Source organism: Coturnix japonica, chromosome 8 (assembly GCF_054131305.1).
Source record: "Coturnix japonica strain WE chromosome 8, WE-NBRP24, whole genome shotgun sequence".
Classification (NCBI taxonomy): domain Eukaryota; kingdom Metazoa; phylum Chordata; class Aves; order Galliformes; family Phasianidae; genus Coturnix; species Coturnix japonica.
In genome coordinates this window covers 28,680,770-28,705,335 of record NC_140670.1, presented here as the reverse complement: position 1 = coordinate 28,705,335, position 24,566 = coordinate 28,680,770, and the positions used below count along the sequence as shown (strand labels likewise).

Here is a 24,566-nt window from a genome sequence, read left to right as displayed (position 1 = left end):
GTTCTTCATATTCTGTGAGGTGTATTAATGAGGATAACAATACACATCAGTCATCCTATTCAGTAACAATCCATTACATTGGACCCAACAGGGTCCAAATGTAAACCAGAATGGCATATGGAGACTGTCTCAATAGCAATTTAAAATCAATTTAGTGTTATATAGTGTCTTTCAAAGTATCTCAAGGTGGTGGCTTTACAGTGAGAAAGAAAATAATGGGCTAGTGATTTAGTGGAGGAAGGTATGGTGGGTTTCAAAGAGGGCAAAAATGCTGCACTCTGATGCATAACTCTAATTTAAGAGCAGTGCAAAGGTAAATGTATCCCTTTGCTCTTGCAGTACTAGAAGAAGCCCGGTAATGAAGACACGCTGGGTTCAGCTGAACTGAACTGTTCCACGAAGCACTGAGAGCTTTTCTATTTGTAGACAGAACTGGAACCTAAATCTGAAACATTCCCACTCAACTGTTGAGATTAGGAAAAGCCAGGAAATAAATATTTGTGACCAATTCACTTTAGCAGTTTTACCATTATATTTCACAACCTCAGAAATTTTAGACTTCCTGTGGGTTGGACTTTTGCCCTACAGGATTATTAAGTCAAAACGGCAGCTTTAAGTGCCTTTTTCATGGAAACTGTTGTAGCTTCTCTTGAAGAAGCAGGACTCCAGTCAAGGAATCTCAGTGCTGTGGTGACCACAGTGCTGCTCCTGTCAAGATGACCAGTAGATGGGTGTCCCCTCAGGGCATGGGACAGAAGTGGCACACACCTCGTGGGGCACAGGACTCCTGTTGATGAGGCCATCTCACCAGTGCTCATCCTCACAGGGCCTTGAGGAGCGCCCGACTAAACTCTCCCTCCTTGGAGAAGTAAGTTAATATTCTTCAGAGCGTGTGTCAAGATGGCTGGTATCTTCACCCACCTCTTCCATGGGTTTCTGTCTCCTGCTCACCATTCAGGTCAAGCTGCCCAGGAAGCCATGGAAAAGCTTCTGTTTTGGCATTATTAGTGTGACAGTCACACACAGCTCTTACATATCCCTCCCATCAAATATTTCAGAAGGGCCTGCTCAGGGCTATGGGTGCATACCCATACCAAGAGAGAGGGTGTGCTGATGTCTTCAATATGGAAGAAGTAGGGATTTACTTCCTCTTTTTCCCAGATGAGAACCAGAGTTCCTATGTGCCATTTCACCCAGAGGCTTAAGTCACCCATTTTCCCTTCCAGGTGCTAAGGCTACGCTCAGAATTTGTCACTGCTGTTGCCTGTAAGCCAGGGAGCCATGGAAGCCTGACCCACACGTGCCATGCTTGGCCTCAGCCACAACAAAAGGCTGTTAGATGTCTTCTCAGCTGCCTCAGTGAGTGCTCAGGGGCTGCTCAGGATGTTAAAGCTGCGCTGAGACTGAATTGTGGTTATTTGAAACGGTGCCTCCCCCCTCAGCCGTCTGGATGAGCTCTGAGCTCCTTTAGTCGCCTCAGGGCTGATGCTGAACGCTCTCTATGCAGCATTCACTGCTCCCACACGCCCAAGTTCTGCTAACTGTGGTGCGGAGTTGTAACATCTCACAGTGACTGTGTGAGTCACATGAGGTTGTAAGCTCTGGTGTGATGTCTATTCATCTGGGGAAATGTTTTCTTTGCCTTTCTGCTGTACAAGTATTATATGTTTTATTAAATAAAGTGCATGTTCCCTATGCAAATGAATGCATTTTGGAATGAGGATATACTGACACATTATACGTTAAATATGCATGACATTTAACAACCCAAGAGCTAAAAATCATTTATAAATATTAAAGAGCATGAAGTCTCCTTTTTATTTTGATTTTATTTCTGATCTTGCGCTCTGGGAAAAATACTACTTACATTATAAGACTGAATTATCTGTCCAAGAGCCAAACCTATAATTTTATTCTATCAGTCAAGCTGTATGTCACACTATTTTTATATCAAGACAATGAGGTTCTTTGAAGTACAGACACACACCTATTTGAAAGAAACATTCTGCTCTGAAAGCAAAAGGCTTTGGAATCTTTGTCTCTTCTGAGGCACTGAGAGCTAAATGGAGAAATGCAGCAATGCAGCACCTAATGAAAAGATGGTTTCTTTGCTGGCCAGGGCATTTGGGTCCAGATTAACCCCTTCTGACTGCATGCATCTAACCTGGCTTTGACTCACTTACCTTTGATGGCTTAAAGTCCATCCTTTGGAGAATCCTACTTCTCTTTCTACACTGGAAGAGAGAGTAGGCCACCTCAACTCCTAATGTGAATGTCTTTGGTAGGTAGCCACAATGAAAAGAAAGAAAGCCAGACCTTGCTCAAGACGTTTAAGTATTTATTGTGGGGTATACCTATGTTAGAAGAATTATCAGTCAGCCCGTTGCTATGGCACAGACAATTGTACCTCTATGAAGTGTTCTCTCCTACCTATAGGATGGCTTAAACACTTCTCTAGGAAGAAGCAATTAAGAAAAAAAGTGTAGTGATACCAATGCTGACGTTAAAGCTCAACCAGAAGAGTTTTAGTTCACAATAGAAGGCACATAGCTTTGTGTTTGCTTCTGCCCTAAGACAACATAATTCAAAGACATTGTAAGTTTCAGAACAGACAACATCCGTTTTACACACTGAGAAATCAGGTATGCAGGGCAAATATAAAGTGTACAGCATTGCAGAGAATGGAAACTCCAGCTCTGGAGTCCCAGTAATTTGCTTTCCTGCAACACCACTATTTTTTCTTGATGAAGATGAAACTGCTCTCAGCTTGATCCTTAATGACCTCACTAAACTATTCCATGTGCTTCTGCTGCACTGTGGGGCTGCAAGGAAAGTAATAGAGATGGCAGAGTGCAATGGGACATCAATGACAAGTGGCATCTGGAACTCTGCACCAAGACCAGCTGCACTTGGCTGGAATAAACAGCACCGTCCTCCAACTTCCCTGTTCCTGATACCAGCAAAACGCCCTTCTCCATTTCCAGACTGGGATTTGAACAGTGGGAATATATTCCTTGTATATTTGCCCTTCTTTCCTCTGTTGACAGGAATTTTAAGACAGTCACCTCAATGGATGGAAAACAGTGGAACTTCATGTCCTTAATGAATGGGCAGCAAGAACTCACCCTAGCAGTGCTAAATGGCTGCATATGAAGCTAGCCAGGCTCAGGAAATGAAACCAGATCCCCAAATGCAGCCTGAGATAACTGAAAGTATGCACTGAAATTTATGGTAGGAAAATGACTGACTGGAAAATAATAATAAAAACAAGGTCTGCTCTGCCCCTGCACCTCCAAAACATACTGTACCATTTAGACACTTTAGAAAGATATCTGCGAAAAGTGCAATTCACTTTCCTGAAGGTCACATGTATTTGTCTTGTAAAAAAGATGAAGTAGCGCTTGTATGTCTTGGTTACACTCATTAAAGTAACTCAGGACAAATCCTAGGATTGTTGATGTGTTTGAATCTTGATGTTCATTGCTCACTGGCAGCGATTTTAATGCAAAGCTTAAATGTGGTTGGCAAATGACGGAGCCTCCAGCTCAAAAGGGTTAATCCTGGAATCCTGCATCCTGCCCAATACTCCTGCAGCAATCTGTACTTCTGTTAGGAGTGCCACCCTGTGGACACGGCTGCTACCATGAGCTCCTTTCCTTCGGACAGCCCAGAGGTGCAACAGTCAGGAGCTGACAGCAGCAGAAACCAGAACTGGTGTTGCCTCCACTCAGCTCCAAGACACACCACACAATTTCCATCTTGCAAACTTTTGGTTACCTTGGGACAAATTATTGTAGGAGGAATGAAAGTTTTTGTATCATCATACAACATCTGTTACCAAAACCCATCTTTGCTGGCGCTTCCTACCCAGCAGTATATGAAACACCACACATTTGAACACAGTAAGAAATAACCAATTGATGAAGTTGAGGTGTCTTGAACTACTACATGGATGCAGAGCTTTGCATGTAGACAAGAGAGCAGAGAAGCCCCTTTCTCACCCACAGATGACTTAAGCCTCTAATAAGCACAAGTCCATCCTTAAAATCCAATTTTTGGATTAAAATACAATTCTTTTTCTGTTTGTATAGGACTTGCAGGTTTATACACTGGTGATTACCATCATAAATTTTAGGGCTTTAAAATTATATTAGAAAGCCTATAACAACTTTATTTAGCAAAGGTGTGCCCTGCAGCATTCTTTCAGTAATACCACTTTGGCTGCCCCTTACCTCTGGGGTGAGGTATTTCATCATGATTTCCTTTCCCTTCTCTCCCAGCTTTTCATCTGGAGCAATTTCATACTCTGCCTGGAACAGATATAAAGAAATAGTCAATATTTGCACTCGTATTTCACCATTATAACCTCATTTTGGATGTGGTTGTAACTGAATGCTCCTTCTGAAGAATGTGGAGAATAAACACAATTTTTTGATGGAAGTAAAACCTGTACACACACACACAAACCATCCAAAAATCGTCCACAACATTTTGAACAAACCCTGGTGATGTGATTTCTGAGATTACATCTCTTAATTAACGCCAATACAATTTAATTCCTTTATATTTTACAGCCTTGCCAGAGACAGTGTTCAGAAAGTAACGACAGACAGTAACTTCCTGGGTGCTGCTTAAAGAGAAGAAGTGAATACAAAAGGTAACGCTTTTTTTCTCTCAGTAGTAGAGATAGTGATATGTTGTTAATTCTTGCCATGCTGGTATCTCAAGCACCAGGCGAACTCCTTCAGCAGGCCCTGATTGGAAGAATGGGTCTTTCCCATTTATTTACAGGCTTCCCCTGGTCTACCATCCCTTCTACAATGCCACAAGACTTGCCCATCACTTTTAGTCATCCTGGAGTCAGACTCCCTTCAAGGTGGATCTGAGATCCATTTTCTTACACCAATTTCTCAGGATGCAGATAAAACAAGAGAGAAGACAACACAAGGAGCAAAGTATTACTGGTGCATTACAAAGACATGAATCACTTTAGTTAAAGTTTTGGAATCATGGAAGGCATTCAAATTAAAAACATGCTTCATAGAGTCCCAGTTACAAAATGATAACGACAAATTCTTCTAGGCGTTCCAACTTGGCACTGCCCAGGGTACAAAGATTCAGCCTTAGGATCAAAAGATTTTCCAGGAAAAAAAAGTCAGCCCAGCAGTTTTCATGACCGCTTGTATTAGAAAAAGGTTCCCAGATAATCCTGCCAAACCAATTAAGTAACCCGGTCCAATACAAGCTGTTTGAGATGATAAATGAGGAGGAAGTCAAAAAAAAAGGTAAATCAGACTGAGCTGGCAAACACTGCGAAGTACAAACTTCAGAACTGCTGCCCACTCAAAGATGTATGTACTGCTCTGACTGTGATGCAATAAATCTGAAGGAAGGAAGGCTGCAATGGATACCCAACCAAAGCAGATCCAGGAATGACACAAAAAAACACAATGCAGTAATAATGCTACTACCCACCTATCTGTCCAGAGCTGATTTAGCTATTGTAGCTTAAATCTAAAGCTACGTACTTACACATACACATAGCAAATTGCTTGAATGGTCTAGAATTATGGTCTGATTTGGTTTGGGAAATGACAGTGATGGCAAAAAGAAATACCAGACAAAGCTGTACTGCTGATGACAAATGCACTGAAGGCTGAAATCCACAAGAGCTGTGCTTCTGTTTTAGTGGCCATTTTGTGGATGAACTGATTATGTACCCCCAAAACTTATTAGAAGGGTTTAAAAAAAAAACCAACTATCTTTCATCCATTTTCCTGTCCTTGTAGATGGTATCTAAACACAGGTTGTTTCAGCCCTGGAAGCACGGATAATCTCAAATGTTTACAGCACCTTAACAGGAGTCTTCTCCACAATTCCTTGCTACAGCATGAAGCAATGGCAAGGGTAATGTAAGGCACAGTTACTTAAAAGGTCAGAGTTGCACCTTACTTTGCCCCTTACAGTTCGTGGTTGGGTCCACACACAGACTAGGAGATTTGCATCTAAAAGAAAACTAAAGTAATGTATTTAAAGAGAAAATAATTCTACTTAAGCAAAACTTCTTGCACATTAGACTGCCAAACAAAGAACTCCTTGGAACAGCCTTGTCACCGAAGAGTCTAGGAGAATTACTGTCCTCAAATCAGTGCTACTTACAAATGAACTAATAACAGCCACTTCTTTCTCCTTGGGCTACTTTCAGATTCTGAATATTCTGCCATACTTTCCTGAACAGGTCAGAAGAAGTTGGGCTAACAGATTTCCTAAAGCATCTGTCTCCGTTATCAAACATTGGTCATCACATCAGCTTGAGACCTGCACAACGGTGATTTGGAACATCAGATATTTATGTATGCGTGGTGAGTGCCTGGCAAGTATCAGTGTCTCCCCTTGGAGCTGGATTGGTGAAATAAAGAATGATCGTGCTTTGGAAGTTAAATATTAAGACATGTAAGCCAAGATCTTAGCTTATATAAATGGAGAAATGTGAATTTCTCAAACAGGTCATAAATTTGGATACAGTATCTCATGCATTTGGTCTGTTCCAAAATAGCCACGTCCTCTTACTGATATGGGCAAAAGTGCTTCAGTAATCTCTTGACAAAATGTCTTCTTGAAGATGTTGTTTGGCCATACAACTCTCTGACAACAACAAGGGTTTATGGTTTATGGGTATACAGACTCCAGAAAAGCAGCACCTGATACAGATCACAATAAATAGTTTGCTTGGTAGTAGCAGATCCTGCTAATATATCAGTTCTCTAGTGAAGAAAAACTGATTCAAAGTCGTCCTCTGCCACCTGCAGTACATAGTAGGGTTATCAAAAACGCAGTGTCCAATCAGAACTATAGAACAGTAAGTGAACAGGGACAGAGCTGAAGGAAGAATTTTTGCAGGAATTGGATCAGTGTTTTGAAGTGCACTTCCTGATGGGATTCAACATATGCAGAACTGCAAACACACACAAACACACAGAGAATCCCAAGATAGTTGGGAAGGGATAAAAACATTTATTTATACTTGCATTTGCCATGCTCAGAAAATGCTACAGGATGGTGGCGAAGGCAGGAAGTGACAGACAAGTGAAGGTGTGAAAAGGAACTATAGCTGTGAACAGTGCTGATTTCACTGCAGCTCAAGTACTGTAACCTGCTTCATTTCGTTTCTGAGTTCATCATTATTTCTCCCCTCAGTGCCACTTCTGAGCCATTCAGCACCACAAGGCAGTGGTGCACTGTCAGCCATAGATTGCTACTGCAGCTCAAGTACAGACTTAAAGAGTCACTTCCTCGTGTTCCCTCTGTTGCATGCCTGGGAAACGGACCAACATCCTCGACTCTCAATCTTGTGCTTAAATCACAAGATACATTCCCTTCTTCCACAGCACTCAAAAGCATGGCTAAAATTTGCAAATGCCTAATTGCTAGAAATAACATTATTAGTTAAAATCCATGTGGAACAAAATATTTTCCATTATTCCTTTGATGAATCCAGGCATGTGTTTCAAGGCTCCTGCTCTGAAGTCTAATAGCTTCTCCATGCCCTAGTTAGGTCAGACAGGGCCCTATTCATAGCTCATAACTGAGGGGAGGATTTACGATCACTCTGACTACATGGGACAAGCCGCAGGGAAGGCTCTCTCTGTGGACAGGCATGGATCCTTCCGTTGAAATAGCGAGAGGATGTGGGCTCACTGCCATGTGCTGCTAACTTGTCTTTTGGCTGCTTTTTTGGAGGTAGTTTTTTAGGTGGCTCCTACTTCTAGAGAAGCAGCCCTAGCTACATATACCCATAGGTGTGCAAAGTGCCTGTCCCTCTGCAGCAGCCATCCCTGGGATGGACCACAAGAGATGGGATGGGGAAATGTGATGGTGGCCTTCTTTGTGATGAGGCCATGGCCTCAGGGATGACCAAGAAAGGGCTGGATAGAGTCTGCAACCAACAGACAAGATTAAGCATCGAGCAAAAAAGAGAACTCTGGATGAAAGCTGGCTGAGTCACCAAGACTAGTGAGGCTCACATGAGCAACCTTAATTCTGACATACTGTCTTTACTTTCATCTTAACATTCTTTGGCCTCCTGAAACTGCATGGTTTAAAACTACATGTAAAATGAAAAACAGAGCCTAAGGAATCACTCTGGATCCAGGCAGACTGTCCCTCACAGCAAGTATCTGCCTGTCCCCTGGCTGGGTACAGCACAGCTGTGGGAGTTGGTCCCTTGTACCCACCAGGAGATGGACATTGGAAGGATGCTTCTAGAAGAGCAGGTTTGGGTTTCTTAATTAAAATGAAGAGCAGTAGAGTCAAATCCTGAGCACCTACAGGAGATCCCTGTGTTCTGGTCCCAGTTTTAAGCCTTTACTTACTACCAGCACCCTCCTTTGTTATCCTCACCTTCCTAACTGCTGCAGAGCCTGCTGTCTTCCACACTGATCTCTGATTTCTGCCCTGTTATTGCTCCTGTGCTCTAACAACCATCCCTGCACTTGCCTCCACTGAGATTTAAAGACTGTGACTGAAAGTTGGAAAGCAAAAAGCAAACAGCTGGGATTCATAATAACTCACATTTCTAAATGAAAAGTTAACTTGAAACCACATTTTTTGTGTTAAAGCACAGGACAAAAAAGAGCCCTTTTGACTGTTTAAAAACACATTTTGAGTTAATGAGTTTGTTGATATCAACAAACTGGCATTTCTGATGGAAAAAGCCTTGAACAGCTTTTAAGACACACACACACAGATGGTTTATATACCATGCAAGGGACTTCACTGAATGAAATCTCTCTACCAGAGACACATCTTTTACAAATGGCACTAAATGGATGCTCGTTCATCCTGTTACCCCAGATAAGTGTAATGCGTAGTGAAGCATTCAGCTGAAAATTCCACCCCAAGTGATAGCGGCTCTCAGCCCCTGCCCCAGTGCCTGGATAACACACGCAGAAACAACACAGGGAGGCACCGGGGCTACTTGTCTCTTCATGTATTTTTATCTGACTTCAGTGCAAAAAGCAACACATAGGTTAGGGAGAAAATAACTGCAGGTTATGTTCTCCCTGATCAGAATCAGCTCTGCCCCGCTCCCAGCTCCCTCCAGTTCGTCTAAATCTGATCCACGTTAAAATGTTCAAAATCCCCCCATGAGAATGAAAAGAAGTTCAAAAATGATGAAGGGGAGAAGATGAAACAGGAAAGTGACTCAAGAGACCCGCAGTAAAGTATCATTACAACAGCACAGCACAATCAGAGAGGGAAACATCAGGATCCAGCCCCCCTTCTGAGGAGAGGACACCGGCAGGGGGTCCCTGCTGCGATGCCACCTCCATGTGCTGGAGGCTGGGAAGGAAACGTCCATCGCTAACGGGTGAGCTGCTCACTGATCCGCCTTTCAGCGCAGGAAATGTATCCCCCAGCACTTCATTTTAATGGCTGTCTTTCAACAGCTAGAAAGCTCGATGACGTTGTTAAAATATTTGTAAGCACAGCGAAGTGTGCTTTGGAGCTGTGTGTGAATTCTTTGTTAAGGGCTTATGGAGAGCTGATTTAATCATAAAACTGCTCCATGTAATGATAATAGTTTGTGTTTGAACAGTTCCTTCATCTGAATGGCTACATAAGAGATCGGTGAACTACTCATGGGAGATCTGGTTGTTTATGTGCTCAGATAAGCGTGTGATGTGTGTAATCACACATATTCAGAGGCACAAGCAGAAACCTTTGGTTCTTTTTACTAGATGTTTTATCTATTGAAGTCATGAAATCGTTTGCATGATATCCATAGTAAGAGATGGCTCTCTGTCCTTACAGTCTCTCTGTGTAGCCACTCAAACTGATCCCACAGCAGAAGTAAGAGCCTTATCGCTTTCATCTCTTAATGCTGGAGCCTACTGCCTACAATCACGTATCTTTGTAGCCTATTTTACAACTGACCGGTTGTGGCTGATAACCAGGGAACTGTTCTCAGAAGACATGCAGAAACTTTCTGTTTCTGGGCACCTCAATCTCAGTAACTAATTGAAAGTGGCCAAGGTATGAATGAGTTTTATAGGGAACTAATAGTTACACAGCCACACTCACACACAATGTAAAGACAGAAATGTTTTTTTCTTCCATCCTGATACTGCTTAACAGTACAGGAAAAACAACAACAACAAAACATTACAAAAACAGATGCTGCTCAAATTAGATTTGCAAGAGACTACATCAGAGCAGGTTAGTTATTTCCACTGACAGCTGAAATCAATGTCCAGCAGAGAGGAGATTTTTTCCCATATGCACTCGAGTCTGCACGGTCTGGTTGGTTTTGCAGCCTTGGGAGGCAAAGGGGCTGGGAGAGCTCCTGCAAAACTTGGCGGCACCTTAGTAAGGGAATGGAGAGCACAGGTGGGCTGCTGGGTGTCGGGCTCACCTGGTTTCCTCCCAGGAGCCCCAGTTTCTGCTTTCCTTGCAGTCAACTGAGATCACAATTAAACACAAAACAAAGCAAAACAAAAACAACTATTAAAAATCTGGAGGGATCAATTATGAGCTTCTGCCAGTGACTTACTGAGCAGCCTGGTAAAGTCACCCAGCTGTGCTTTTAGCTTCACCTTCTTTCTGTAAAAGACAGGTTCTCCACTGGGTGAATTTCAGAGGCCATCATCCATCTTAATGGCTGCGCTGCTAGACCTTAATTGGATAATACAGGGATTTTCACAGGCTGGGAGCAAACTTGTTTGGAATTTGAAATCAACAAAAGGAAACTGCTGTAAATTAGTTTTAGAAAGAACAAGTCTGCAGACCTGCACACAGCTCAACATTTTGTTCATGAAATCAGTGCTTCATGACGGCAGGCACCACACTAGAAGATGCTGGTTGGGTGCAATAAGCACAGCTGGGCTACCTGAGACCTAATGTCTACTGCAGGCAACACTTAGAGGCAAATCCTGCTTCAGCACTGCTGTAAGCCAGCTAAGAAAAGGTCAACTTCACAACACACTGCTACATTTCATTAGTGCGAAATCAAACTGCAGAACGAGTCTAATAAAAATGTACAGCAAGAGCATTAGGATGTTTTAAATGTTAATAGAGAAAAAAAGTTTACAAAAGTTCAAAGATGCTTTTATAAATTGGGATGGCAACTACAAGTGATTATAATAAGACTTTGCCCAAGACTTTCTGCAACGCAGGTTTGTTGTATTAATTAATGTATAGTACCAATAAAAACAGAAATTTCCTCTCCCAAACTCTTACAACAGTGCAACCTTCACATTTGCCTCTACTTCAAAATAGTTTAACCACAGTAGAAATTAAATTAATAATAAAAATTGTTCCTATTGGTATGCACAGCTTCGCTTGCAACCAGCTTGTACAGAGCAAAGGCACCTCACGATGACCAGTGGCAGCTCATCTGCCTGCATGGTGGGATTCAGCCTTTTGGCTCATCTACGCTCTGCCCTTCAGGAGGCTCCCAGCAAGGAAGCCAGTGAGTGTCTCTAAACTGTGAGCAGCTTCTGCTGGCACGATGTAGAGCCAAACGCTGCCAGATTGGGAATGAACATCAGGTCTGCCCAGGGGTCTGGGAGCACAGCTAAGGGGGCTGCGTTAGCTGGGAACTCACTGGGGTGGGAAGTGGTGATGCGTTTCCATAGCAGGCTCAACGTGTTTCTTAGCGACCTCAATCACAGTCACCTCTATACCTTGTGCATCTGTTTTCCTATTTGAAAAGCCCAGATATCAATCAGCATGTCCTTTGTAAATCACCCTGAAATCTACTGATGGAGAGGCTTGGTAAGAGTGAGGCATTATTCTATCACACTCCTCATCCCCTCTTGTCAGTCCATTCATCATCTTCCTTTTCTTTGCCTTCTAGCACTGCTGACTGCAATGATATCAGAAGACATTACTCACAGCAGCCCAGCTGCTTGTGCTGTGGCCTTAAGTTAGGCTTTGCCTGCACCAAGGAGAGCTGCCTGTCTCCCATCCCTCCTAATGGCTCATGTCCCTCGAGGCTGATCCCAGACCTGGGTGCAGCACTGTCCCTTTACCTCCAGCAGTGCTGGGGAGCTGCTAGGTTCACCCCTGACAACAGCTTGCCCAGGTATAGAAGACACAAACCCACAACCCATGAAAGCATGATTTCTTGAAGTCAGAGCACTGTGCATGTCAAGGAAGGAGCTACACAACAGCACAACATGATCGCACACATCTCTGCCAGGACAGGGTGCAGGTAGAGATGGTTGTGCCTTCAGAGCAACATTTCACTCCTCCAGCTCTGCCAGCAGCATTCCTCAGCTGGCAGCTGAGACATGGGGGTTGCAAAGCACTGCGAGATACCACAAGAAGTGACTTACCACCGAGTCAAGGAATCTAATGCAACACTCGAGCTCCGGACGGGTTTCACAGAACTGCCGAAAGAGAAGCCTTCCAATTGGCTGCTTTTCACATATGCTGCAGTAATCTCTCTCTAGAGGCAATAAAGAGAAGAGAAGCATGAAAATGAGATTTGCCTTTTGGGTTGGCTATGAGTTTAAAACACAGCGAGTGAGTGCAGAAAGATGATCCCAAATAGAAATGCCTTTTTCCCACCACGTTTCAGGTATGCAAGTACAAATGTAATTAATGGTTTAAGTCTCAAACATGACAGGCTCAGTTTTACAGGGCTGATGTAGTTAAAAGCACCACAAAGGCCATTCAGCTATTATTCATGAATAATTCCATGTTTTTCCCAAGTGGAATTGTGTGTACTTTGCAAAGGTACCACACAGACAGGCAGTATTTGTGGGAAACATCAAGTTCCTGAAGTGTGAGTCATATACTGATGATCATGATCTGGGACTGCACCAGTACAAACAAGGTGGACGTTTCTGGTGAGAGCAGCAGATCTCTCAGCCTGTTTGGAGCTGCAGCACTCGCTGGAGACACGTTATTCCTTTAGAAGCACACACATGTCAAACAACATACTGTGTTTCCTTAAGTGTTCCTCTCACCACCCTCCTCGCTGCCATATGGCAGTTGCTGTTATTATGGAAACAACCAGCTTCTAAACACATAACATCACACTGCAAACAGACATACTAAACCCACACAAGTTGTCAGTGCTTTGGTTACTTCTTTCTCAGGCCTGGAGCTGCTTGCGCAATGGCTTTTATTTCCCCTTTGCTTTGTCCCCCCACCCTCCAGCTCCCAGAAGGACAAATCCTGTGGGCACAAGTCTGTCACGGAGCACTCAGCCGAAGGGCTCGATTGGCACAGGCCGCACACAAGGATCATGCTCTGCAAAGCCAGGACATCCCTCCTCAGAGGAAAAGGGACATATTGGACTTGCTGGGCTGCATCTGGGTGGCAGTCGGGTTTCACAAGGCAGCCTGATGGCAGGAGCACCCCAAGAACAATTCTTGTAAGGAAGACCCATGCTGTGAGAAGATGAAGGAATATGTAGTCAGGGAAAGCACTAAGGCAGGCAGAGTCCATCAGAATGTCAGTTCTCAGTGTCTCAGGGACGGGCATGAAGCTGGAGCCCAGGTGAGGTGCACTGGGAGCTTGGGTGATGTGTCTACATCTACCTGATGCTGCTTTCTGCTGTCATCATCATCTCATTCTTCTGAGGGTATGAAAAAAAGCCATACCCTGATGCTAAACAAGTGTACAAACTGCACTTTGAATAACGGTACTACTGACACATCAGGAAAAGAAAACAAGAAGACAAATACTACTACAGATGTAGATAATCTAAACACAAAGATGATATGAGACGATATGCTGCACTTCAGCAGTATATGACTTGGCCAGCACATGGGAATGGTGACCTGTTTGTAATGAGGAAAAAGGAAATACCAGAAATAATCTCCAAAAACACAAGAGCCAGAGCAGTTCCCTGGAGCCATCCACTCCTTGGTAATGTTCGTTTAAGTGCTGGATATGCCGATACAGACAATAAATACATGATGCAACTGTTTTCATTCCTTGTAGGTGACACATAGTATTTTCTTAGGCCCTGGTTTTGCACTGACCTCACCGAGTCAGCTCCAGGATCCTGCTCTCAGCTCATTCTTGGGATGCACGGGGCACAGCATGGACTGAGAAACAAAAACACCTCTCTCAGCTCTCGCAGCAAACAGAGTGGATTGCTTTATGGCACAAGGAGTGAAGCACAGCAGAGGTGTTGCTTTGAAGAGGCCCAGCTGAGGCACCCAGAGCTGTGCCAAGGAGCTGCTGCCCATAGGCAGGGGATGGACATGGATGCAAGGAGCAGCAATTGTGGATCCCTGGGGTCGAGCGCCGTGTCGTGCTCTGCCTGCCAGCAAAAATATCCCTCCAGTTTCAAAAGTTGAAAAAACAGAAAGAATGATTTCCTGAGGAAATGGAAATGTTAAACACTTGGAAGTGAAACCATATGCTTACGATGATGAAGTGTAATGAAAACAGCCCTGAGAGTGATATCTTTGGTAGCTGGACCCTCCTGTTTCAGCAGAATTCTGCTTAACACCTGCAAACTCACCCAAAATGGGAACGAAAAGCTGGGTAGCTTGAAGGCTTAGAGAAGCAGCCACTTCTCACCAGTGCCATGACTTTTTGTTTAGAAAACATAACTGGCAAATAACGCAGGCATGAAAGTGAATTATCTTCCTGACAGAGTAACTAAGCAGATTATATAAATCAAATTGTTTATGAAAAGTTTTTATATAAAAGTCATATAATAATTCTAAAGATAAACAACATTTACTCTAAATTCTAGTGACTCATTTTTGCTATGATTTATAGCTCATGTGCTAAAATACTGCTTTAAAGAGCACACAGAACATACCAAATAGTTACCTCTGTACACAGACAATGCCATCAGCATTCAAAGTCTATGGCCGTATCTGTTCCCTCACAGATATTCTGGTAATGTCCTGAAAAATTCCTAGGCACACAGCTAGGAAGAACAGTCCTATGAGTACAACTCCATACTGGTTAAAGCATGATGCTGATGAAGTGAAAAAAGTAAGATGAGGTAAGAAAGAAGGCAGTTGCCAAGAAGTAGCTGACTTTCAAGTACAAGGGGAAAAGGTAGTATTTCAATTAGATATAAACCTCTCTGTGCCTTCCGAAGACTTTTTGTCTTAATTTGCTGTTTGTGTATCTTGCTTTTTCAGACTCAAAATATCACCTTAGCAATTTCAGACAGAAACAATGGTCTGCAGAGAGATCAGGCCCCTCCTCCTCTTTCACATTTGCCATAAATGTGGCTTTTCATAGGTTTAGCATTGAACTTGAAAACTGGGTGACGGCCCTTGGCTGAAAAACAGTTTCTTGTGACATAATTTCATGTGGTGTAACCTGCAGGTGTCTAAGCTTTCCTCACACTGCTCTGGGAAGTTGTACTTCTGTTTCTGGACCGAAGCCCTGCTTCTGAAGGGCTGCTGATCCAACACCTGCTATCAGCTGGCAAGGCTTCCTCCTGCAAAGTGCCTGTGAGGTGCGATGTGCTTAGTTTAACCTCACTTCTGAAGTGTATAAAGGCCAGGAACATCTTTTCAACCTTTCGGTCATTGCCAGTGAACCTACTGATGGCACTTATGTACTATCTATCAAGTAGCATTTAACTTCCATTCTTAAAACATCGGAGTTCCAGAAGGAGATATTTCAATGAAATGCCTGGAGAATCACCAAGAAGACATGTACCACACAGATTTGTTCTTGGCTTCTGGATCTCTCCTCCCATTGGCATTAAATCAGCCTGGACTTAATGTGTGTAAGATCCAGATTCTGATGCCTAAAAACAAAAATAAAACAAACAAAAATTCCTCCCAAGAACCCAGAAATCCAGATGGGGCTGCAGTGACAACTGTCCTTTATCCTGATTGTGCTTAAGTCTCTAAAAGACCTGACACAAGAGCTCACCTGCCTTTTCCAATTCCTTTTTTCTTTAAGCTGAATAAAAATGATAATCTCCAAGTCCAATGCTCACCTGCTCATCAGTAAGTCTAACGCTTGGGCTTATAAATATGTCTTATAATTTACTTCCGCTCTTCTGCAGCTGAAATCACCACTGCCTACATATAAACTTAATAAACAGTACATAGTAGAGTGCTTCGTCTTTGAGGCTGATGAAAGTTGTTTCTTATCAAAGACTCCTTTGTGCATTCTTTAAAAGGATTTAACTTGCTTTGATTGCATTATTAACAGTGTCTGTGTTGCTCTTGTATCTCAGAATAAGCTGGAAAGCTGGAACATTAGTTCTTACATTCAACAAAAGTCAGTTTGCTATCTATAATAAATACGCTTCAATACAAAAGATAATCCTTGTGTTCAAAAGCAAGATATCAAGGCTGGCCACGGTAACACTTCTGCAAACCCAGTTATTACATTCAGATTTCTCTTTATTTTTCACTACTGGAGATCTCACAGCCAGTCAGAACTTGCTAAACTTTGCTGGAAACTCACCTATTTTCAGTGAGAAACATGTCGGGTTTCTTTCTTTGAGGAACTGAAAATTTGGGCCCATTTCTGAGGAAGAAACATGGACATTGCTCGTTGAACTGCAGCACCTGGCCAAGTACATACACAGTGACCAGTGAAGGACCTCACTGTCGGTGTGACTGCTCAGGAATGGGAGGGAGCAATGGAAATGAATGGAAACGAAGTTACTCGTCCTTTCTTGTGTGCTTTTTCCCTGTTTTCTGAGTTTTGCTGCTGTTGCTGATTTGTTCTGTTCTGCTGTGTATATGGAAACCTGTTGTTCTGATGCTGAGAACTCTCCATTTGCCCTGTCTCCAGTGATGCATTTAACAAGTGAGGCAAAGCCAGATGGTTAGAGAATACAAGACAGGAATAAAAATGCCTCATTTTGCTTCATTCAAAATTTCCCAGGAACTGTGGCAGTAAGTCATGTTATAAAAGCCGAATACAAGCAGCTAGACTCCTGTGGGAATTCAGTTACCAGTACAAATTATATTCCGCATACTGCAGACCTCAGCGGCATGCTGTATTTATAGGATGGGGCTAATAGCACTGCCCTACCTCAAAGCAGCATGGCCAGAGTAAGTGTATTACAGCGCATGAGCCCTGAGCGCTGCCGGATAGCCCTGTGGCTCTTTGCTATTTACGCGTGATGCAAACCCCCGGAGCAGAAAGTTAATCCAAGAGAACACAGCAGAGTCTTTTCATACAGTAACCACTATTACTGCTCCATAACTTCACCTGGCACTTCACAGAGATTAAAAATGATGATGCAGCCCCTGTCCTGGTGAGTGTTTGTCTTGGCAGGGTCAGCGCAGCACAGGTGCACGACAGCGATGCCGGAGCCAAGGCTGCGATGAAGCTGCTGCCTTCCTGGTGGCAAAAGTGTGCTGCCTCCAACTATAAATATTTCATCTGCTTTCTCTCTTTTTAATAAAATAAGCACATTGTCACACCTTCTGATAGGACAATGCTTTGACAGAGTCCTTGTTTTAAAGAGAGGCTCTTCCCAGTCCGTGGCTAAACCCAGTACTTCATAGCTGCAGAAACTCTAGACGTAGCCTATTAAGGCCTGGGGAAAAACACATTTCTTTGGCCTTGGCTGGTTTTTCCCCCTTGAATTTTGGATTTGTATAAGAAACTTGGAGACCCTCATCTCTGCTATCATAGAGCATGCTGCTTTGGCACCGACTACCCAAGTTTAATTAATTAAAAATACAAATGCAATCAAGCTTGTTTAAGACAATGGAATTACCCCGAACTGGTATTAAGCCCTGCCAACTTAATTTTCTCTGCTTGTAGGTCCTTTTTTAAAAATAAACAAAATTTAATCTCCTGATCATTGAACATCTAATGTAATTATTCAGATTCAGACAGTGTTTGCTTTGTATAACTCTGCTTATTTCCACTCTTTTCATGATATTAGGCTCCAGGGCTTAAGTCCACACATCACAGCAGCATTACATTGAAGATGGAAATAGTCCAAACCTTAGACTTGGACCAGTATGGAAAAAAATGTTTGAGAATATCGTAACAAATTCACAGCTAAATACACTTTGGTGATACATACGGATCTGCTCATTTGTTTTTTGAAAGCAGCTGCATTGAAACTTCGCTCACAGAACTTTATTTGAAAGTCAAATTCTGCAAACAGTTGCATAAATATGTTTGCACGAGTATCTGAACCAGAATGCCTATGTGGCTTTGTTGATTTTGGACAAAGCTCTTGGCAGGAAGGATAACAACCCACCCACCCTCTTTGCTGCAGCAGCAGGAGGGTCATAAAACACACTGTGTGCTCAGTGCAGTCACTGCACCCAAACCAGGAGTGGGGTACAGAGCCTGAGGGAGACCACAGCAGCTGGGGAGATAGCAGGTAAGCCAGCTTTGTTCCAGGAGGGAGAGCAAATGCTCTGCTCTGAGCCTAAGCAGTTCTCCAGTGGAAGACAAGCTCTCACCTTAACAGAATTCGTTCCCTCCATGCTTTTCAGGAAAACATCCCCACCGTAGGCACATCATTCCAGCCCTCCTCTGAAGGCTCTGCATCATCTAAACCATTCTCATTTAGACAACTGCTTAATTCCCACGTGGGTCACTGAACAAGCCCTGAGTTCCAAGGTAGCCTGCAGATGCTGCCGGGCCAGGAGCCTGTTTAGCTCTAGAAGATGGAGCTTGCCATTAGTACTGGAGCCATTCTAAATGACAGAAGCAAAAATTTATTTTCGCATGAAGTACTGGGTGCAGGGAAAGATAAATAATTATTACAAGTAATGAAGGTGATGCGAGGCCTGCTGAAGGGGATGGAAGGATTCCCATCAATTTCAGAGGGTCTTTCATCAAGCCTGGCTCTCCCACCTCTGCCAAACAAAGTTTAAATGAATAAAACACTCAGTATGTATCTCAGTTAACACTACAGTAGAAATGCATGCATTAATGGCCTGGAGATCTGGATTGTGAATGTGCAATGTGAGTGCTTTAACATCTTTTTTTAAACTGAAATTATTGGGTATCATGTTCTTTAACACGTGCTTTATTTTGCATTTGGCATCCAGTTAGAATAACAGTGCATAGAAAGGGAACAGAAAGAAAAAACATGGAGACCAACTGATAGACAGGCAGACAGATATCTGACTCTATCTGCTAGTATCTGCTAGTTAAAAAAACACAGATGACTAGTTAAATCTGGTTACTGTTCCCATAAGTTACACTCAAAAAGCATGTGCCCCTGGATCGATGCCTTTGATGAGGTTTGCAGAGCACACTGTCTGAACTGTTGTCTTCAGGCTGCTCACAGCGCTATTCTGGGTGCGGTGGACTTGCAAACTTCTCCGTGTGGATCACAGAAGATGCACCATCACCAGGACTTCCCAGCACTTGAATGCGGAGTTTGTTCTGCAGCCCCAGGGGAAGGGCACCTCACACCACCGCTGCGACTACTGTGCTGGCCAGAAAGAGAGTTTGTCTTTATCTTCTTAAACTACTTTCAACAATGTCTCTGCAGCAAGGCCAGAGGAATGGAAAAAATCCCTCAAAGAAATATGAAAGCTCACCTCAGAAGTGCCCTGGGAAACTTGGTGAACAAACACTCGGTTGTTCTCATTTTATTCTACTTTGGATTGGGATGACAGGGCTGGATGACTTGTCCTAAAAGAAGGCAGCTACTGAGATATTTTTTTTTATTTGAGACTTTTCTGTCCGGTCTTAAAGATTTCCACCAAAATACCTGACTTATTTTCTGTCTCCTGCTGCTATTTAGACTCCTTTCTGGTGATATTCTGAGTAATACGTGTTGAAAGAAAATTTCAGTAAAAGTTGTAATTTGAATGTTTAAGGTTATGAAATCTACAGAACTGTTGGTGTTGTACATAGCACAAAATAAACATCTCGATTCCAGGAAACTGAAGGAGACATCTTGTGAATCGCTTGCTTAAGACTAAAAGACTTCTGCAGAGCTGCTCTTCAACTCTAAACTAGCCTGGGTAGAAACTGAAGCAGCCACCAAAACGAAACCTTTATCCAGGTCAATAAAATGGTAGAATGTATACAAGCACCAGCACAGCCACTCTGCAAATGCATGTTTAAGCTGCACACCTTGCACATAATAAAGGTATTCACGGGGGTTACTAGCTGTGCATGCCATTCAATAGTTACATCTCAGCCCTTTTACTAATGATTCCTTCAATAAAATGCTCGACGTTCTTAGTTGTTACTTCATTGCTAAGCTCACTTTTTTTTCCTGTCACTTTCCCTTATGATGTTTTGAAATACCAAACTTCAGGCACAACAAAACTTCTCAAAATTGAACAAGCAAATTTCATTTGGAAGTGGCTCTCAACCTCAACCTATAAGGAAGGAAAGTTACTGCACAATAAGCTCCGCTGCTAACCTAGATAATCAAAGGGACGATATACCGAAGAAAATCAATCAGTGACCAATGACCATGCTGCTAAATTATCACTTAACTGGATCTTTGGCCTAACTACAGATGTCCTGCCTGCAATAATCCACACACTGACTCTGACTTGCTTTGTATTCCCAGCCTGAACTGTCCTCCCTGAGTGGGTGTGTGGGAGCTGAGCTGCTGAGTAAGAGTGAAATGAACAGTGGAAAAGAGATTCTGAAGTCATTTAGAAACCCCAGACACACTGAGAGGAACCTGCGCAGGGGGGGATTGCCAACGGAAATTTTTTTTCCTCCCTCTTAAGGAAGATCTTCAGTACCAGGGATCTCTTTGAACTACATTTCTCAGATGGATGGAGCCAGCATGGCACCTGGTGTCCATACCCAATAACTGTGAGCAATACTATGCAGGTCTGCAAAGAAAATGCAGTCTTAGAGCGACCTCATGATTTGTTTGTATTAACAAGATGGATTGTCACTGGGAAACTAGGTGAGCATTTCTGCAATATTAAAAGCTATTCTAATATTTGTATTTTTTCCATTTGTCTCTGTTCAGTTTTTTCTTTAACTTTTTTGTTTAGTTTCACAGTGTACTGAGAATAATGTCATATACTTATGAAATGTTCTTGGGTTATTTTCCCAAACATTTCAACATACAAACACAAAACATTCTGCAGCACAAAGTGCTGGTGTTCTCTGCAAAACAAGAAGCCAAGACTATCATCTCCAGAGCTACTGGAAGAATTTTGGTGAACAGAAGACAACGTTAGGAAGAGCTCCAAAAAGGGCCGCCCTCCTTGTACTTAGAAAATGAAAATATAGCTAGAAATTTTACTTCCCAGGTGGAAGATGATACTTCAACATCTCTCGTCCTGTAGATCTGAAGAAATACATCACTGACCGAGGTCCCAACATGTTCTCCACCACTTACACAAGTGGTATATCCTGTGGCCCATCTGCATAGTTACACTGCCACTTCAATAGTGAGCTTAGAGGAGTTCACAAAATACCGGAGTCAAGGTTGCCATGTGAAATTACACCTCTGGACTATAATGGTGAGCTATGAGAACAGTATGAGAACCATCACTCTCAGCTGACAGTTAACACCTACACTGCTAGGATTGGGGCGCACTGTCTTCTGAGACACTAAGTGAGCTCAGGAACTTTTCTGGAGACAGGGATTTCCTCTTCTGCAGCCACATTAAATGTGCTTCTATGAAAGGAAAAGGGAAAAGGGGATGGAAAAGAAGAGCCACATGGCTGATCTGAAAGGAAAGCATGTTTGCGCCGACACTGAAACATTAGAGACATTGTTCGAGTGCAGTTCATCCTTGCAAAAATATTATCCTCATTGCGATGCCAAGGCTGGTGAAAGTATGGGCTTCCTGCCATGGAAGTGCTTGGTATTTATGCTAGACTTGTCATGGGGCTTATTTACTCTCTGCGCCCAACATTTCAGACACACTCAAGTGTAGTGTTCATGCCTTGGCAAGAACTTCCCATTCATGCATTTTCTTTTGGTCCCCTTTGAGGAGTCTTCGTCTTCCAATGTTGCAGCGGTTGAAATTTCATTGCTTGCTGAGAAAACCAACACTGATTAATTTCATCCTACTTGCATGGAAGAGGTAAAGTATGCAGGTCTCTAGCCAGGGACAAGGAAATCCCTGCTGCTTACATGCCACATTGAATAAGCAGCCCATGGTTGCAGCCATAGGACTTCAACAGTCTTTATTCCAGCCGCAGGAAAAAAGCAATTAACCATAGCAACATGGGAAGCAAACAGGAAGTAACGCAACACATTCACTTTTGATTAGAGAAAATTTTTATAAGGCATAATATGCCACAATGAAGAATTCAGCTGCAGCATTGCACTGACACTCCCCAGATCATTAAAGGAACATGACTGAGGTTACAAAGTTAAGCCGCAAAACCTAGGAACAACCTAAATTAATGTGGCCCATGTAGCCTGAATGCCATTCCTTGCCGTGTATGCATTCTGGTACAGTCTTTAATTACATCACTGCTAACTTGCTTTCCCACAGGACGTTTGCCTCATTCAGCACACAGAACGGACAGTGCTTACTTAATGAGCAGCTATTCAGTATTTGGTTTGCTCCTCTGGTTCAATGTGTGGCCCTAGACTTTATTTACTGCACACTAGTCAGACCTGCTCTGGAGACAGAATGATTCATTTCCCCACGGATCTTTCTGCAGCATTCTGCACTGTAGACTTCAAATACTTTACAACTATTCACGGACCTATTTTCACATCACCTCTAGGAGATGTCATGAGTCCAATTTTACAGATAGGGAATTTAAACATCTGAAAAGTAAGGTTAGATATATTCACTGATTGCTGCAACTTGATTTTCCATGTACTTAACCTTATACACAACTCACTCTTTTGAAAGCCAATCTTCCATTTGCTTCAGCTGCAGATATTAGTATGGATATTCAGAAATCTCAAGGCAACTTGTCAGAAAATGAACTGCACACTTAAAGGCCAACTGTGAAAAACTCATTATAAATAACTTGCCTGTCATCATGTAAGACCTAATTTGACCAAAGTGCATCCATGTCCAGCTGCCCAGTGTGTCACATAACTGCTCTGCAATTCCCTGTTTAAATTTATCACATTTATTGCCTCATGCAAAGTATGAGGCAGCCATTACATCCCCCCTTATTAAACTACTCTGCATCCCCAAACTAACTCAATCTCTTGAACTGTCTGAACTAGGGCTCCTGGGGAATAAAAGTTTGGTATCATATAATGTAAGATATGCTGTATGGGCAGCCTTATTATAAAATCCATTTTAGGTGCTAACCCAGAAATCTTAATATTTTAATCCATATTTCTATGTTTTATTTCCTAAGCTTTTAAGGAACTAGAAAATTGGGAATAAAAAGTCATGGAGTAACAGAGACGCCCTTACTCTTTAGAAACAGCTCACCTAAAAAGCTGGGAATGTTTGAATTGGTCATTTTATATATATATATATTTAATCACAGCTCTTTCTGAGCTCTTTCCTAAGGTTTTTGAAATGAAACTCCATCACACTGACACCCATAATAGTACCTGCATTAGCAGAGCTGAAAGGGATATCACAGAGCCCACTTAGGCTGCTGGGAGCTGAAGGACTGATCATCCTCCGAGGGAGGTGAGTTTCACACCTCATCAGAGGCATTCATAGATACTGGCTGACTACTTATTCTCTTGTCTGCCGTTAAATTCAGAGTTTTCTAGCCATTCTCAATTTGTGTTCTTCCTACAGCATCCCCACCTGCCATTCCCAGCCTCAGCTTTCTAGGCCAAGGAACACGAGCATTCTCCAGCCAGACAAACCTCCGCTCCAACCCCACACCCAGCCTAGTCCTGCTCTTATGACCTTGGTTACCTTCTTCAGCTCCATCCTGGCTCTAACACTCTGCCTCCTGGCCTCACCAGCACCTCACACCTGCCTCTTGTGTCTGATTCCTCACTGGGATTTCCTATTGATAATGATGTATTTGCAATTCTTAACTTGTTGCTGGTACTTCCCATTTTTCTCCCTCCTCAGTGACTTTTTTCCTAGGGTCTCTCTAGATCATTATTCTCCTTTATGGGATCTTTCACTGAAATAAATAAAATAAATAAATAACAAAATCAAAAGCAACACCCCAAAATAAATCAAGTAAAAACAAAATAAACAACAACAACAAAACAATCCAAACCAAACCAAAAATCCAAAAAAACCCCAATCCATAGCACAGAAAACATCTTGCATGAAATATTTCAGCCTACATAATTCTGTCAATATCTTAATTTTATAACGTGCAATATTAGGCAACCTTTAAAATGGTCCGTGCTACCCAGCCTCCAAGTAACAGCAACCCTTACAAGTTTTGACTTTGGGAAGAACATCTTTATGATTTATTATGTGTTACAGAGCCAGTTGTGCCCTGCCTGGTGATGTTTTAGGACCTTGATCTGTGAGTAGTTCCACTGAATTCAGAAGACTTGACTGGAAAATTCAGTGATGTTATCTTTGAGGGTTATAAGGGAATCAAAATATAAACAGCTTCTTTTCCAGATAATTCTTTTTCAGACTAAACAAGCAAGTATGAAAAAGCAAAATTTGAGGAAGAAGAAAGACCTTGCAAGATTTTGGCAGTGTTTGGTACAATTTTGTGTTTTGTAATAATTAAGTATCTCTATTTATCAGAGATTAATGTTACCATACTTCCCTTGAATTCCATTT

The 24,566-nt window shown here is 42.5% G+C and overlaps 1 protein-coding gene across 6 annotated transcripts in view; it reads right to left on the bottom strand.

Annotated features, from left to right (window-relative positions):
- GRK5 (G protein-coupled receptor kinase 5) overlaps positions 1-24,566 on the bottom strand; it is a 148,462-nt gene that overhangs the window by 41,119 nt on the left and 82,777 nt on the right. For all 6 annotated transcript variants that reach the window (XM_085554818.1, XM_085554817.1, XM_015867417.3 and 3 more), the window contains exons 3-4: positions 12,339-12,451; positions 4,233-4,310 (exon numbers count right to left, since the gene is read on the bottom strand). In XM_085554818.1, the coding sequence (XP_085410944.1) occupies positions 4,233-4,256 (24 nt within the window). In that variant the 5' untranslated portion in view covers positions 4,257-4,310; positions 12,339-12,451. The remainder of the gene's footprint in view (positions 1-4,232; positions 4,311-12,338; positions 12,452-24,566) is intronic.